Raw genomic sequence first — 16551 nt, forward strand, 5'->3', positions numbered from 1 at the left:
CGGAACCGGAACTAATGCACTCCCGGGAGAGAGCAGCAATTGCTTCGACAGGGGCACATCGGCCTGCGTTGCGTCTTCCGCTTCGCACGAAACGAGGGAGGACAAAAAAAAAAGAAGAAAAAACACGAAACGAGAGATACGAGGAACTGCCGTGACAAGAGGAACGTTGGAAAGAAGAGGGGCCGGCATAAAAAAGGGGTAGGGTGGTAGTGTTGGCGAAACAAAGCCGGGAAATACGAGAGTCAACATTAGCATTACTGAGGCTGGCGGCATTCAGAGAAGAAGCCGAAATGTCGACTGGCAAAAAGCAGCGATAGTAAAACAGGACGACAGCCCCGGCAGGAGCGGCAGGGTCCCAGAGCGAGCGACCAGCCCCGCGCACGCGAAGAAAGTGGATGAGATGGAGAGAGCGAGTTGCGCGGTAGAATGGGACTGCCTGAGAAAGGAAGGAGTGGGAAGAGAAGAGCGCGGCGGGTGCAGGGAAGAGGATGGAGAAGGGGCACGAAGCAGCCGGAAAAGGAAGAGAGAGGCGATATTGGAGGCGGGAGAGAACGTAGCGGAGCGCTCCCTTTCCAGGCGTTCTCTTTCCAACTGGATGAAAACAAGTCGTCGCCCTCTCGCTCCCCGGTGCCGGCCCCTCCAGAGGAGCGGGAAAAAACGAAGCGGACCTCAGTCAGTAGCGAAAGATCGAGCGGACCGCGTGGAGACCCGACCTGCCGGCTTTTTCTCTCGGGAGCGCGCGGCTCGCTTGCTGGCTTCACCGAGGGCCAGGCCAAGACCGACATGCAGCTGCTTGTACCGCCGGTATGAGTGCCTGTCAGGCCGCCTTCTCGGTACTGTTGCTGTTCGTGGCGGCGGTCGCCTGTGGCCGGTCGTCGTCCTCGGCCACGCCGCCGGACAACAACGAGGACGCGCCGCCCCTGGTGCGCACCTGCGAGGAAGTGCAGATGCGGTGCGCGCAGCGCAAGGGCTGCGGCTCGGCGCTGCACGCCTACCTGTACCAGTGCAACGAGGTGATCCAGGCGGGCGCCTCGCAGTGTCCCGTGCCGTGTCAGCGCGCGCTGGCCGCCCTCACGTCGACGGACGAAGGTCGCGGCCTGTCGGACTGCGAGTGCGGCGAGAACGACGTGTGCCGCAAGAGCAAGCTGCGCGTCGAGGTGTGTCGCGAGGCCGTGGAGAAGCTGACCGCTCCCGGTGCGCGAATCCCGTGCAGCGTGGCCTTCTGGATGTGCGAGGCCGAGCCCCAGTGCGGCACGGCGCTCGCCTACTACTACCGCTACTGCCGCGGCGCGTTCCACGGCAAGCGATGCACGCCGCGCTGCAACAACAGCCTGGCCATCCTCAACAGGCAGCCGCGATCGGACACGCTACGTTCGTGCTACTGCGACGGCTCCGAGGAGTTTCCCTGCCAGAAGATCCGCGACAGGACGGACCAGTTGTGTTACGGCAGGCAGGAGCCGTCCACGACGCCGAAGCCCGGTTCCGCGGGAACAGCTGTGCATCCCGCCGGGTGGCCCCAGCTGACGGTCGCGGTCACGCTGCTGCTTCTCGTATCTCTTGCTACGCGGTAAGTACCTGTTCTGTTCTGTTTTAACTGTTTCGCTGTGGAGAGGTTGAGGTGCCTATTGCCTCGGCTACCCCATATCACAAAGTTCTGCAGCCAAAAATAAAATAATTATACAGAACGGTACCCAAATTTAACAATACGAAAAAAAAACATAATAGGACACTGAAACCAGTTCAAATAACATGCCAATACACAGTTTTCTTCACGAAGTTCACACAGTCGTAAACTACTTACACGCACACCTTACTAATCTAATGTCAGTATACGGTCTCTTTGACCTGTAAGAGCGCAGGAATTCATAGAGCGATAATCTAAACGGTCTTATCAAGTCGAGTGTGCCTGTGTCGATTAAGTGCTGCTTCACTAACATACAAGCTCGAGAATTCGCGCAAATTACTTGGAAATGCGTGAGGGTTGGCAGATTTTCGTTTCTCGAAATCAGCAAAACGCGATATGACTGTCGGCTTCAATCGCCTGAGATTGCGCTTTACCACTGGCTTGTAGGTTATGATAGGAAACCAAGATTACGAGACAAAAATACAAACGACTGTTTCCCACTCTCCGACATTCGCATCCTGCGAACTAGCACTACCAAGCTGTCCTTGCAGTTAGTGGACGCAGGCTTGAATACGGACCAGGCAACAACAACAAAAAAAAAGCACATGGAAACTTTTCGCTTAGCGTGTTTACCGAACCTGTGTGTTGATTGCTGGTGTGTGGTCAGTGCGAAACTTCCTGACAGGTTTACTACGCCACGTGTCGCCGAAGTTTTTCCTTTCATAACCAAGGCGAAAACGGATCGCGTCCAGTGGCGTTTTTTTATGTCCCGCGTGCTGCTTATGGCCTCGGCGGCACACGTGTGCGCGAGACGATAAACGTATCGAGCCCGCGAAAGAATGTTGCCAGTTTTACTGCTCTGCCCCGCGTGGCCAGTCCTGTGCCGTATCTTCCAAGCCAACTCTGCTCAAATCTTCGCGCAGCTTTTTGCTAGGAACATTCCATGACCCCCTCCCCCTTCTTTCCTCATCGTCAAAATTTCAGATCAGTGCTCGTTGCTGGTATGTGTACCTTATAGGGCTGCACACGCTGAAATGCGTGCCAAGGGTACGATCGCAGCTTTAACGGGACGCTTGTTTGATGTCATGCGCGTTCAGGCGTGTCTGACATAATATACGTGAATACACCTGTGCTGCGCACCAGTGGCTACATGAAACAGAGAAGCGTAGTACTTTTCGTTATCTTGTACATATACTTCCGCTCAAGCACATAGACACCGGCTGGATAGATATCCGGCACACCAGGCGCTGTCGTATTGGCTTGAACACATAATCGGCGCTCAATCTCATTCGTTATTTGAACAGCCGATCTGGCGATTCCCGCAACCACCTCTGTTTTTGTTTTCGGTAGTTTAAAAGATGACTTCAGCATCGGGGATTCCGTTTTGCATAAGATAGCCGATGTCACACGTGATACATCGAGCAGAGGTGGGAACGCACAAGGATCAGATGACAACTGAACTTTCGTTGATCGTTACATGGATCTACATGTTGAAAAGCTACTCGACTGGTCCTTGTGTTGTTCCATTTATTATGTGCCCTCTGCGCGTGATGCATTGCTTCTGATACCAAAACTCGCAAGTCTAAGATGGATTCTACACTTTATGCGCGCAATATGCTTACCGTCGTCACAATTCGTTCCGGGTTTAAGTAGCTCGCAGTAGGGAGGATTTCAACCATTAGATAGCGCAAGCCTTGCTGAGAGCACACCTGTTCGTGCGAGTAAGGCACAACACCAGCCAGCACAGAGATAAAGGCGTTACTTAAGCCCATTCGCATGCCTAATCATGCTAATCGATGGTAGTGTCGGCTAAGGACAGACAACAGAAAAGCAGAATCGACACAAAACAGTGTCGAACGTGCCTTCTTTGCTCTGTCTGCGTTTATCCTGTGCTATACACAAAGTAGAATGCAATACCAACAAGCCACAGCTACCACCTTCAGCGACTTCATTAATGATACTTAAGGACACTGTGCACTCGATAATCGCTGGTTTGCGCCTTTGCTTCACGGCCTTAGATAAATGTTTTACAAAAGCATTTACTGGTTTTCCAAATGCATATGGCAAATCGTCACTTCCTTCTGGTTGATCTACTGTAGCTGGAAGATAAACTGTGCCGCTAATAAAATGCGCGAATTCTTTGGAATCATACTCGCATGTGTAAATACTCTGATACATTTTCAGGTTCGAGTCTTTATGTGTCTCAACTAGTGAGGCGGTGTATATTACGAATCGTCTCACAGTCCGCAATTGCACCGCCAACGTCACCATCGCTAAGCATTGACGGACTTGCCTTCTCCAAGCGTATACATAGTACAACATTCTTTTGTCTTTCTGTCGTCACGGACTCACAGTCCGATCACATCCTGCGACCACGTTTGGTGTCAGTAAGGTGTCCCAGTGAACCTGGTCACATAATGTAGCAGCGCTTGCAAACAACGCGGACGCCCTTCCAAGAACACGTGTTCTTTAAAAGACGTGCACGAAAACATTTATTATTTAGAGGAAGTCCTTCCCAAAGGCGCGCTAAATGAACTATAACGGCCATTTCATCCAGTTTCGTCGACACCTGCGTCTCTCTTGGGCGCTGCAAACATTAGAGCGGGACAAAATTTAAATCCGGGTGGTTGTCGCAGCCCATGATTACCTCAACTGTAATAGCCTCGCGTGATGTTTCGCACATGTAAAGCGACTCCGACAATGTCGTAAAGGGTCCACAAATACAAATCAAGTCAACGTCTACAAAAGCGGGTTGCACAAATGCATGAACTCTCGCGCAGGAGATGCTCAAGCAACCTTAACGACTGCGCGTTCAATCACGCCTATCACAACCATGCGCCTGGTTTGTTATTATAGACGGCAGTTTTAAACAACAAGCGCGTTGGATATCCTAAAACCCCTCGCGTTTTCGTTGTCAGCTCTAACGGTAACCACTGCCTCGACATCATCGCTCGTGGTCCGAACGACTCGCGTATGAGAACTAGTTGCCCACACTATACTTTTCCAGAAGCCCAACGTCCTTATCGCTACATTAGCGAGTCTAGGGAAATCCTTTCCCCTTCTGGTGTTCGACGGCTGCGTCTTGACGACTTATCTTTCACTTCCCCTACACCGGCGGCGACCTTTTTCTCAGTCTCATCAAGGGTGTCTTCCTTAAGTAAACGCATTACCTTTGGCATTACGCAAGCCAAGTACTGCTCATCCTTCGAATAAATTGCGTCCGTAATAGCATCCCCATTACGGGGTATCCTTCCCCTATTTTCCTGCAGAAGATCTCCTCCGCTGAGCTGGGGGAAAAGTTTTTTTCCGGGCTTTGGTCGTCTTCCCTTCTGGGGCGGAAACCATTTCGCGAACTTGGCGAGTTCTCGCAGTTTTTTCGCCGATAATCGTTCCGCCTTTTCGCTTATGTTGTCCCATCGGTCCCGGAGGGGAAAAAAAAAGAGGTGGTACATGGGTGGTATTCCGGTGCCACGGGAAGATTCCAATTTCGTGGGATCGATCTGCAGGAAATGGGAGAACTCAAGTAAACGCGTCGGATTCTTTCGCATCGTCGCGAGGGCGCAAAGAAAGAACTCTGGTGAGGGAGTCATTTTTCCGCCGCAATTATCTCAGGAGAGAAACCGGATATTACTCCGGTGCTCCCTTTTTTCCGTTGTCATTAAAGCTATTAAAATTTCGCCCCATACTCCACCGGAGAGGTTCCAGGAATAAAAAAAAAAAGTTACTTTCGCGCTGGAACATGTAAGAAGAGGTGGATGGGGTTGGCGCATTGGATTGCACGCAGAGCAAGCGGGTGACGTGTTTGCTTCGCGTATTGGAATTCAGCTAAAACCATAAGGTATAGCTAGTATGCGGGCTTTTTTTTTTCGTGCGATGCTTTCTTCATTCACAGCAAATGAATCCTCAGCAGGTGCGTTAGATATTTCTCGGGCCGCGGGCAAAACGTAAACTAAATATATATAATTGGATGAAAGGGAAAACGTAACTGAGAATACTGAAGACATGCTGTACTTTCAACGTTCGCAAATTTTCTAGCGCTGCTTCTGTGCCAATCCTGAAACTTTTTTTTTCATATTTTACAGCCCCCTACAGCATTTAAACAAGAAGATGTGTGAATCACAGTACACGTTCGAGTCACACGTCGCCTATTAAACCAGCGATTCTTCGTCGTGTTGACAGTGTATAGTAGGAACGCCATCGCTTGGCCCGAACTATCTTGTGGCCCTACTGTGCCAAAATTTATATTCTAGCTACGTCTAGAAGGAATAATAAAGTCTTCTATATCTCCGCAGAGTAGGAAAATTTGACGCTATAACGGTCGTCGTATGTACAAGTCAAACACGCGTCCTAACAACCTCCTCTTTCATTTCCGCTATCGTTCATAACTCATATCTTCAATCGCGGAACCCCTAAAGTCTTAACTACCGCTCGTTTCCTGGGATGTAAAGTTCACCCGAGTCGCCTCCGTAGAGTTGCATATGCGCGGGGTCGTGTCCATGAAATATACGGCCAAGCTTAAACGTGAAATGTGGTTTCAAGGCGACGACGTTGTTTTACGAGAGTGCCGACACACACGACTCCGTGTTGTGCCTGTGTGCACGGCACATAAAATTTGCATCGAGGTGCCGGTATAGCAGTATGTCGAGAACTAAATGTTCTTGTTTCTGAACTCCGTGGACTCCATGCCTAACAACCATCGCTTTATGACTCCGAGACGGTGATGTAATGTTCGCAGAATTTTTCGAGTGATCATATAGTGCCAGATACGATACCAGATAGACGGGTAGAGCAGGAGGACGTGGGAACCAAAGCACGCTCCACCACTTATGAGACCACGTCCGGTACGGCAGTAACCATGGAGGTGATATCTTTAATCCAGGTGCACGAGCCAAAGAGGCCCAGCCCGCGTGACATACGATGATGATCACTACAATGGTTTTGTCATACAGATGAAGATGAAGTACATAGCGCTCACAATATATGTATATATATAGATTCCCAGCAGCGCGCGTCATCATCGGAAACTGTGCTGTATAGTGGATCGTGTCTCACTATTTTCCGCCCCAATGAAACCGCTGGCGCTCTTGCCGTTCTGTTTTAGTGACCCTACAGTTACGCCGGATAGCCAATACGTAATCGCGAACCATGTCAAGACTTCCCCGATCATTTCTTCGCAAGAGCTCGCGCGTGCTGTGGTGGAAACTTTTTTTTTTAGTTTCTACTTGGCGCTGTACTACAATGTAAGTTCTGCACACAACACCAACACTGATTCAGACTTTACCACGTCAAACTTCTCGAAGAATTTCACAGTTCGACTGATCAATTCATAACGGAATTTTTTCTCGTGGTTTTCGTCTTAACTGGGTCTAACGTTGCAGTTCCTTCACGAACTTTGAGCTCCTTCAATGTTGTTGTATGCTATAAGATTGCTTAAAAACGTTTAAAAAAGTGATGAGTCTTTAAGCTTCGCCTTTAAGAATTGAACGCGATATCAATATTCTGTCCCTAGTGCGTACTGAGTTCAAAATGACGTGTATCAGTGAAGCTTTAGCATGCGACTGTATCCTGTGCTATGGGTAGCAAGCTTTGATTGATTGATTTGTGCGGTTTAACGTCCCAAACCCACTATATGATTATGAGAGACGCCGTAGTGGAGGGCTCCGGAAATTTCGACCACCTGGGGTTCTTTAACGTGCACCCAAATCTGAGCGCACGGGCCTACAACATTTCCGCCTCCATCGGAAATGCAGCAACGCAGCCGGGATTCGATCCCGCGACCTGCGGGTCAGCAGCCGAGTACCTTAGCCACTAGACCACCGCGGCGGGGCGGGTAGCAAGCTTTAAATCACGGGCAGTTCTGCGTGCGAAATCTTTTCGAACTTGCTATGCACGTAGGCTTAAGTCATGAAAAGGCGCTGTAACGTATGTGCCTTTTGTTTTGGGCGGGCCGCTTCAAACCACGAAGTCATAATATTCGCATGTCTATACGCCCGATGGCAACGTATACGCTTGTACCACGCAGTATTATATTAGTATTATATGGCATGCTGTATTGCGAAGCACATAAGCAGAACACGTGTGTTTGGGGGGGGAGGGGGGCACATCATTGTTATGTTTACTGCATTTTTAAGCAGGAGTTATTTTGACGGTATTTCGAAGCACAAGCAGTCGCATGGCACATTGCAGAGACAACAATCTGCCACGCGACCGCTGTCCTTCGGAGTACCGTGAAAATAACTTACCATAGAAAATAGAACACTGCTTTATTGGCTGCAATAGATGCCATTCTGTTTTGCGACATCCTTCAACGAACCGTTAAAAAAGATTTCAACATTTATTCACATACCATAAAACGTGGATGCAAGACCGTAGTGCAGAACCAACGACTGCTTCAAGTATGCGTTTCATGCATATGACTCTTCATCTTAAGGAGATTTACGAAGAACTTCACTTCACACCAGACTGGCACCCCATTTTGATGAGGTGCTCATCCTTACCAACCCTTTGAAGAAATTTTGCTCCTCTTTTTCAGGACTTGCTAAGTGTGTGTGCGCGCATATATATATATATATATATATATATATATATATATATATATATATATATATATATATATATATATATATATATATATATATATATATATATATATATATATATCTTTCCGTGTATGTGCACTAGTTATGCGATTATTGTTGTCGCTCGGTGAATGCATCACTATGCCAAAGCGAATGTTATAATTTAAAATGCATAATAAACATCATGAAAGCAAAGAAAAAAACAAACCAGTCGCGTGGCTCTATTGCAAAACACTTGCTAAGCAAACGACCCGGGTTCGATCCTCTCTCACAACCAGATTTTTTAAATTTACGTCATTTGCATCTTTCTCTATTTTTCGTTCACGCACGAGATCATCGTTCTTCACTCACAACCAAGTACGCTGACGCTAACACTGGAATTGCTGCGAGACGAGCTATCTAACGCAGCCGCGTTAAAACATGGAATGATATGAAAGCACAACAAAGTCTGATCTTATTTTATTCTTTGAATGGCTATTTGTGAAACTTCGGAGAGGGAGGATTAATAAGTAGTTTGAAATAATGGGACCACTTGCACTGTACGGTCAGTATGTAGGGCAGAAGGAGAGAGAGAAAAAAAACTTTATTGTATCTATATATATGGGGAGTAAGTGGGAGGTGGTGCAAGACACCGCTCTTCATTGCAGAAGTCCATTGGCATCCAACGCGACTAAAGGGCCCGGTTGACCAGGGCCTTCTGGCTCGCCAGGTCGGAGCAGCCGAGAAGGGCTGCAGATCTCCCTAGTGGGGTTCAGTTTTGAAGTGAGGCGAGGGTTCGACTCACACCGTGTGGGAGATGTTCGAAGACTTCTCCGCACACTGCGGACATTTTCCATTTCGCAAAGGCGTAAGAGTAAACGCTCCTCCGCCTTTGTTATTTAGGTTCTTACAGGGTTTAGGAAGAATTGAGAGGCCGAATCGATAAAATTCAGTAATTTCCCTAAATGTAAAAACACTCTCCGGGTAACGCCTTCAGACTCTTCTGGAATGGATCTCGAACATTTTGAGAATAGAAGGAAAACGCATGGACTAATAATCAATACCGTTTTCAGTTGAATGCCGACACACTTTCCGAAGAGGGTACACAAAGATAAAAAAAAAACATGAGATCGAGATTTACGAAAGTACTATGAACTGAGCAGGCACACATTCTTTTAATATTCTATATGGATGCAAGGAACTATGAAGCCGCGGCTCCTTTTTTAAGCAATCGGCGATTGCACAGAAAGACAATTTCCCTTAAAAAAACCGGCCATCGAAGAGCATAATTATATCGCCGCAAATCTCTAATTAGCCTCTTCGTAGCGTTGTCCGCCAGGTACTGAATCATAGTAGTTATAAAATTAGGAGGGAAATAGTTTCTCTCTGAGCCCAGCTCAATGCTCTTTAAATAATTGCATCCTTTTTTTATGTTCGAACTGTTTGACACCAGCATTAACCACGTCTTTAAAGCTCCCCACGCAAAGTTCACACCAGTGCTGCTCGTAATGCACAGGCAGAAGAACTCATAGAAAAACAACCGAAATGATAAGAAATAATGAAACGTAAGGGAGTCGTTCAGCCACCGTTATAGTATACGTTATTTTTTTTCTTCTTACTTTATACAGCCCTGCTTCAACTCCTGGGCGGTATTTAAACTGGATGTCCTCGCATTGGGCGCGCGTGCTGTTACTATTGAAGCACTTACACGTTGACGACGAAAATGAGTGTTCTCGCTAGGCGGGACTAATCACGCGGACCGTATATGCATAAGAAGTGCAATTTAGCCAAGACGCACCATTTCTTATAGTTACTTCCTATTCTGTGCGCGACACAGCCTTATGAGCTCGCACATGTCTCTCCCGGCGGGCCGACATAACTTCGAAACTAACGACCCTTCCGTTCGCCTAACCCAAATGAAGAAGAAAACCTGAGAAAAAAAAAATCTCGGAACGGTTGAAAGAAAAAAAAAACTGAAATTGGTCAAACGCGCGCTCTGCTCTACATTCACGATCAACGTTCACATAGATAGATGCCTTACATGACCTTCTCCGAGACGGCTTATTAACACCGCTGACGCAAGTTTGTATCCGACCACATTTGCGAGGGCTTAGGGTGCGAGTGCAGAATCGTTAAATATAGCTGCGACTTTGTGACGTCTGCCAACAACGTCGTTGAACTCGAAGTGAATCAAGACATGTTCGGTAAGGTTGCAGTCGTTAGTCAAGTATATATATGGATTAAGTTTATTAATGCGTGGGTCGCTTTTATACATGCGACGCACAAGTGTAAATTCCATCGCGGATGTTTGCATCCGAAAAACAGTAACTTTGGTTCCTGCAAGCATTTTGCCGACGTGATCACGTTCTACAGATTTGTTAAGCGTAAGCCAGTTAAAAATAACCATTTAGTTAGCAGTACATCCGGCAATTTCTGCGAGGAAAGCTGGAGAGGTGACCTTTGTAGCGCGCGAAGGAGCGGTTAGCTGAAAAACAACGCTAAAAGGAAAGACGCATGGCCACGCCCCTTCAGTGTTCTCGCATTTGCATCTCGTGACGTCATTGGTTTCGAGATCGTTTGTTTCTCTCTTTCTACCGAGAGCTGTTTATCTATAACAAACACAGCGCATTAAAGGCAGACAAGACCCAACAGAGGAAGCTTTGACGACGGCAGAATAATTTTGAGTGCTTGAGATAACATTAACGTACACGGACGTTTCCGTTTCGGAATTGAATTCTCAAGAAAGTGAAGTTATACCTCCGTTGCGAAGCCAGTGATCAACATTTGTCCCCCTAAGGAAATGCAAACAACGCCTCTATACTCCACGCTATCTTGGCGTTTTTATAAGCGTTCCGTTTTTGCTTTTCCGCCACGGTGAATCAGTGGGTGTGGTGCTTGGCTATACTTGAAGGTCACGCGTTCAATCCCGTTCGCAGCGGCCGCTTTTCTGTGGAGGCGAAATGATATAAGGCCTGTGTGCTGTTCAAATTCGTAGCACGTTAAAGAACATCCCATGTTCCGCCACGGTGGTCTAGTGGCTAAGGTACTCGGCTGCTGACCCGCAGGTCGCGGGTTCGTATCCCGGCTGCGGCGGCTGCATTTTCGATGGAGGCGGAAATGTTGTAGGCCCGTGTGCTCAGATATGGGTGCACGTTAAAGAACCCCAGGTGGTCGAAATTTCCGGAGCCTTCCACTACGGCGTCTCTCATAATCATATGGTGGTTTTGGGACGTTAAACCCCACATATCAATCAATCAGTCAATCAAAAAACATCCCATGGTCAAAATTTCTGGAGCCCCCCCCCCCCCTACCTAAGGCGTCCCTCACAATTATATCGGGTTTCTAAGACGTAAAGCCTCAAATATTATATTACTTTTATGCACTGACGTCACCGATGCCACTATGTTGTCCTAAAACGAACACTGTGAAAATCTGCGCTGTATCTCGGGCTTGATTGATTTGTGGGGTTTAACGTTCCAAAACTACCACATGATTATGAGAGACGCCGTAGTGGAGGGCTCCGGAAATTTCGACCACCTGGGGTTCTTTAACGTGCACCCAAATCTGAGCACACGGGCCTGCAACATTTCCGCCTCCATCGGAAATGCAGGCGCCGCAGCCGGGATTCTAACCCGCGACCTGCGTGTCAGCAGCCGAGTACCTTAGCCACTAGACCACCGTGGCGGTCCTGTATCTCGGGCTGCTTAACTCCGGAACTACACAACACCAAAACTACACACAACAAAAATGGCGTGCGTTGACGTAACGTGAATACTGCTAATGAGTCGTGAGTATAGCGAAGTCATTCTAACATCAGACTCGCGATAACGAACTGAGGCGAAGCTACCGTCGTTCGCGTGTTTTTGTTTCTGTCGCCAGAGAACACACGAGCCGGAGACACGAAATGCGGAACGACGACGAGAGTGGGTGGGACAAAAGTGCGCGACAACTGTACAGCCACTCGCTCAGTGGCGCAACTCTCACTCGACAAGCTGAAAACCCAGGCGAGCTAACTCGTGTGCCGTGCTTACAAACACAAGCAGAGAGTCGGCTCCGTCGTAAGTGCGGCGCTTCATTTTTTTTTTTTTTGTAAGCTTTATCCGAGAGTGGGACAACAATAGGCGGCACGGACGTTTAATCTTTCTGGTGCGCGCGACCGGCTGGCTGCATGCCGCGGACGGCTGTCAGCCGGCGCAGGCGGGCGGGCCAGTGGTCTTCTCCGAAGCCTCGCTCGCTGGAAAAGCACGGCGTGCTCAGAGAAGGGGCCTGCCGCGCTGAGAAGAGGAAAAGGATAGCGATGTTCCCGCCCAGCGGACAACGACGACGATGGGAAGACAAAAGCGGCCACGCCGAAGCCGAAGAACAAAGCGCGCGGCGTTTCCCTGACTCTTGCCGGGAGAGGACCGATAAGGGCCGGGCTCGATTGGCCCTGCGGCGCGCTAGCAGCCGCCGACGTCGGCGAGCCGCCTGGTTCTGGCGCCTGGAAGAATAAAAGCTAAAGGGAAAAAAAAAGAACAAGAAGCGATACTGGTCCAATAGAGACATCAACTGGTCGGACGAGGTAGCCCACGCGCCGGGCCAGGCCGGCCGCTGGGACAAGCCAAACGGGTCTGGCCGAGGCACCTCGAGAACCGTGGAGCGCGCGTGGCAGCAACAACGTCACGAACGGAGAAGCTTCTCAGCTGCTACCCTGCTGCAGTGCAGCTGACACTCGGGCCTTGAAACGCTGGGCGAAACGCCGCTATCACCCTTGATATAAAAAAAAAACAGAAATGACTACAGCTTTCTTGTCGAGTACGCCGCTAAGCAGTTCGCGGCGAGGCAGGGGGTGGGGGAATGGCGAAAAGAACATTGTTGTACGTAGCTAAGCGGCGCAAGTAATGGCCGTCGTTCGTGGGGCGTGGTCGGAATTGCGTGTCTGGTATTGACGCCACTTCGTGGCTTGTGGGCGGTGACGACCTGGGGCCCTGAAAGAGCGTCCGAGAAAAAAAAACAAACACGCACACTGCAGTGGTGTGCGTGTGTCAGCGTTAACTGTGAGTGCGTGGAGTGTGATCAACGGTGAAGGATTAAGGACGGCGAATGTTTTTTTTTTCTTATCTCTATCATTATCTCGCGGTCACTCGCGTGCTGCGGCCATCACGTCATGATAAAAAGCCTGTACAGGGTGAGGCTCACGAGTGGAGGTATAGTGTGGGATCCCAACCGCTGGTTGGCTGTCTGATAAATTGCGCGTGCCACATGCGCGCTCGTATGATAGAGTATGGGAAAACTAACAACGTACCTTCACTCGACGCTCTACAAGAGCTGCGTTTTGCTGCGCTTGTTGCGAAGTGCCGACTTGTCGATGGCGGCTCCCGCAAACCGAGCGAGTATATTTCGTAAGCTCATTCCATACAAGCTCATATATTACACGATGCGTCCATTTCACGCACTACCTTTTGATTCACGTGGACGTGTTTCGCTATGGGCTACAGAGCGCCATCTATAGCCGTTTAAGATCCTTTAAGATCCACTTTTTCATTGTTTATTATTTTTCTTCGTATGAGACTTAAAAGAGGCCGACGAATTGCCGCCCAGTGTGGGCCACTTCCCAGCAATAGAATAAAACACGGATAGAATGCGAAATGCACAGCCGCAAAGTACGGGCCCATAAGAGATAAAGTTTTACGATGATGCGCCATCGTATGCTTCCATGTTTACTGTCGACCGTAAAGGAGAAATATCGTTATGGCCAAGCAAGCTCCCTCGACTTCGTGAAAGGACGAAACATATAGGAGCAGGGACGCCCGTAGACCTTTCAAATTACTATTATACTAATTGTCCTTATTGCGTGGCGTTCCAGCTCTTCGCAAGCCGACCGTAGATTTGTTTCTAGTAACTTGCGCTTCGTTTATGGCCCACAACCGGCGCTATAATGCCATACAAGCCATAGCCTGCCATTGACTTATCGCATCATATATATATAGCTCTCCTGGCCATTTCGAGGCGTCCAGAGACAGCGAGGAAATAGTGTGCGCGGAGTTACGTCGTGTTCGTGCCGCAGGCGTGGTGGTTGCGGTGGTGACAGCGACGACGACCAACCTTCAGAGACCGCCCCGCGCGCGCGCTCGCGTGGTGATGGATCGGCACCCGTAAACTGCACACTTCCGCTCGGCCTGTCTGGCGGAGTTTATGTGACGTCTTCCTAAGCTCTCGCCATCTTTCTTCGCTTCCTCGCCGCTGCGGTTGCTTCTGCGTCGAGAAGGCAGGAGGACAAGGCCGTAGCAAAGAAGACCAACACCACGGCCAGCAATACAGTTGTAAGACTAGCTGAGGGAGAGAGATAGGCCCGCGCACGAGTCCAGGGGACCTCTTTTTTTTTTCCATGAGCTTGTGGATCTGACGTTCATGTGGGGTTACACAACGAGCATTTCTTTTCCTGTCTCTCTTTCCCTGGCCATGGAGACAGTAGCGGGAGAAGAAATGAACTGTCTGTTGTGCGTAACTGTTGGGAGCCGAGGGCGGCCCGTTGCTTGGTTGGGAAGGGCGCTCCTAATCGGCTTGGAGGTGTGTACGGATCCGTGATGAGGGGCCGTGGTCCTAACCTTGCCCCGAACGAAGCCCGGCTCGTCTTCCGCGCGTCCTCCACAAAAGCCGCGGAGGAGGCAGGTTAGCGCTGGCCCGTGTAACCAGTGCTATATACCGCGGCCGCACCAATGGTCCCCGATACCGCGATGCGGCGGCGGGGGGGTCATCCTCTTTTCCGCCGCGTTTGTTGTTCCTTTCCTTTCGACTCGCTGGTTTCGCCGCCGTGCTCGGAGGGGATCAGGGGCCAGCCGAGATTGCGGATTGCGGGGCCGCTGGCCCGGAAGAAGGATGGCCTCTGTTCCTTGGACGCTGGCGCACCACATTGTCGCTTCGTGGCGGCGGGCCCAAACAAATCGTGGATCCGACGGCGCTGGAACACATTCGAGATCCCTCGCTAATACCGTGTACGTTGGGATGTTGCGGATGTGGCTGGAATTGCGACAGCGAGAAGACGCGGAGCGGTGTTGGAACTAAACCTACGATCTCGAGGACTTCCCTAAACCATAAACAAAAAAACACACAAATTGCAATCTGGCTCGTTGCCCAAGTACGAGAAAGCGCAGGCAGGTGTCGCGGCTGTAATGCATCCGGTTCTGAACGTGTGAGTGTATATAACTGTAATCGTCAAGAGAAGGCCATCAGAGCGGGATCAGTAGCAAGCGCGCACACCAGAGCCCTTGTAACTCTCCAATAGGATTCCGTACACGTGTCTCGCAACCGCAATCAGAAGGAAGTTGAGGTATATATCAAATGGACAGTAAAACCTAATTTGAGTTGTACACATCTTTTTGTGGTGTTATACGTAGCTACGTATTAAGCGACTATATCGGCGAAATCCCTCACCTGCACGCAGTGATGTTCCGTACTACGCCGAAGAATTCCCATTCAGAGACACGAAAATTCCCTATTTCGAAGATTTTTTCCCTGCAAGCGTGGACGAAATTCCCAGCACATTTCCCAGCACAATAGTATACTAATATCCGCGCCCATCCACGCACACGCATACCTATATTTTCACGCGTTTGGCGTACTGGCGACTTTTGAAATCATAACTAGCCCCTCAGCTGCCACACAACAAAAGCATGACTTTATTCATATACTGTTAGTACAATGCGCATTGTGGTCTTCAAGTCCAACACCAATGGTGAACTGTATAAATCGCTCCGGGTAAATATCAGAAACAAACCTCAAGGACTATGCTTGCGTGATGCATGCGCCAGAGCCGATTACAGCAGTTGATGGCACGCTGTGACCGCTAATTATCGGTCCTCATAGGAGAAGTTAATTAATCCTGAAATTCCCTGCAATATCACGAAGATTCCTCTTCTCAGATTTGGGTGCACGTTAAAGAACCCCAGGTGGTCTAAATTTCCGGAGCCCTCCACTACGGCGTCTCTCATAATCATATAGTGGTTTTGGGACGTTAAACCCCACATATCAATCAATCAAGATTCCTCTTTCCCGTTCGGCTCAAAATGACATGCGGGAATTTCCCGAAAGTGGGGAAAATTCCCTGCACAGAACGTCACTGCCATACATGCAACGCTCGGCTCTGCTAATGCTCAGCTGCTGGCCCGAAAGACGCGGTTTCGATCCCGTTCTCAGGGTCGCATTTTCATAGAAATGAAATGCGAAACACGCGATTACTGTACGATTTCAGAGCACGTTAAAGAACTCCCGGGAATATAAAGTTTACGAAATTCCCTTCGCAGCTGCAACTGATAATCATATACTGGTTTTAGCACATAAAACCCTAGATACTAATATATTTGTGCTGATAACTTAAAGTTGCTTATTTTT

The 16551-nt window shown here is 49.1% G+C and overlaps 1 protein-coding gene across 1 annotated transcript in view; it reads left to right on the forward strand.

The window, feature by feature from the left end:
* The first annotated feature begins 674 nt into the window (after window positions 1-674).
* The window catches only part of LOC119159388 (growth arrest-specific protein 1), a 29099-nt gene continuing 13222 nt past the window's right edge, over window positions 675-16551 (forward strand). The window contains exon 1 of the mRNA XM_037412131.2: window positions 675-1567. Coding sequence (XP_037268028.2) covers window positions 807-1567 — 761 coding nt within the window. The 5' untranslated portion in view covers window positions 675-806. The remainder of the gene's footprint in view (window positions 1568-16551) is intronic.

The sequence above is a fragment of the Rhipicephalus microplus genome, chromosome 1, assembly GCF_043290135.1.
Source record: "Rhipicephalus microplus isolate Deutch F79 chromosome 1, USDA_Rmic, whole genome shotgun sequence".
NCBI lineage: Eukaryota > Metazoa > Arthropoda > Arachnida > Ixodida > Ixodidae > Rhipicephalus > Rhipicephalus microplus.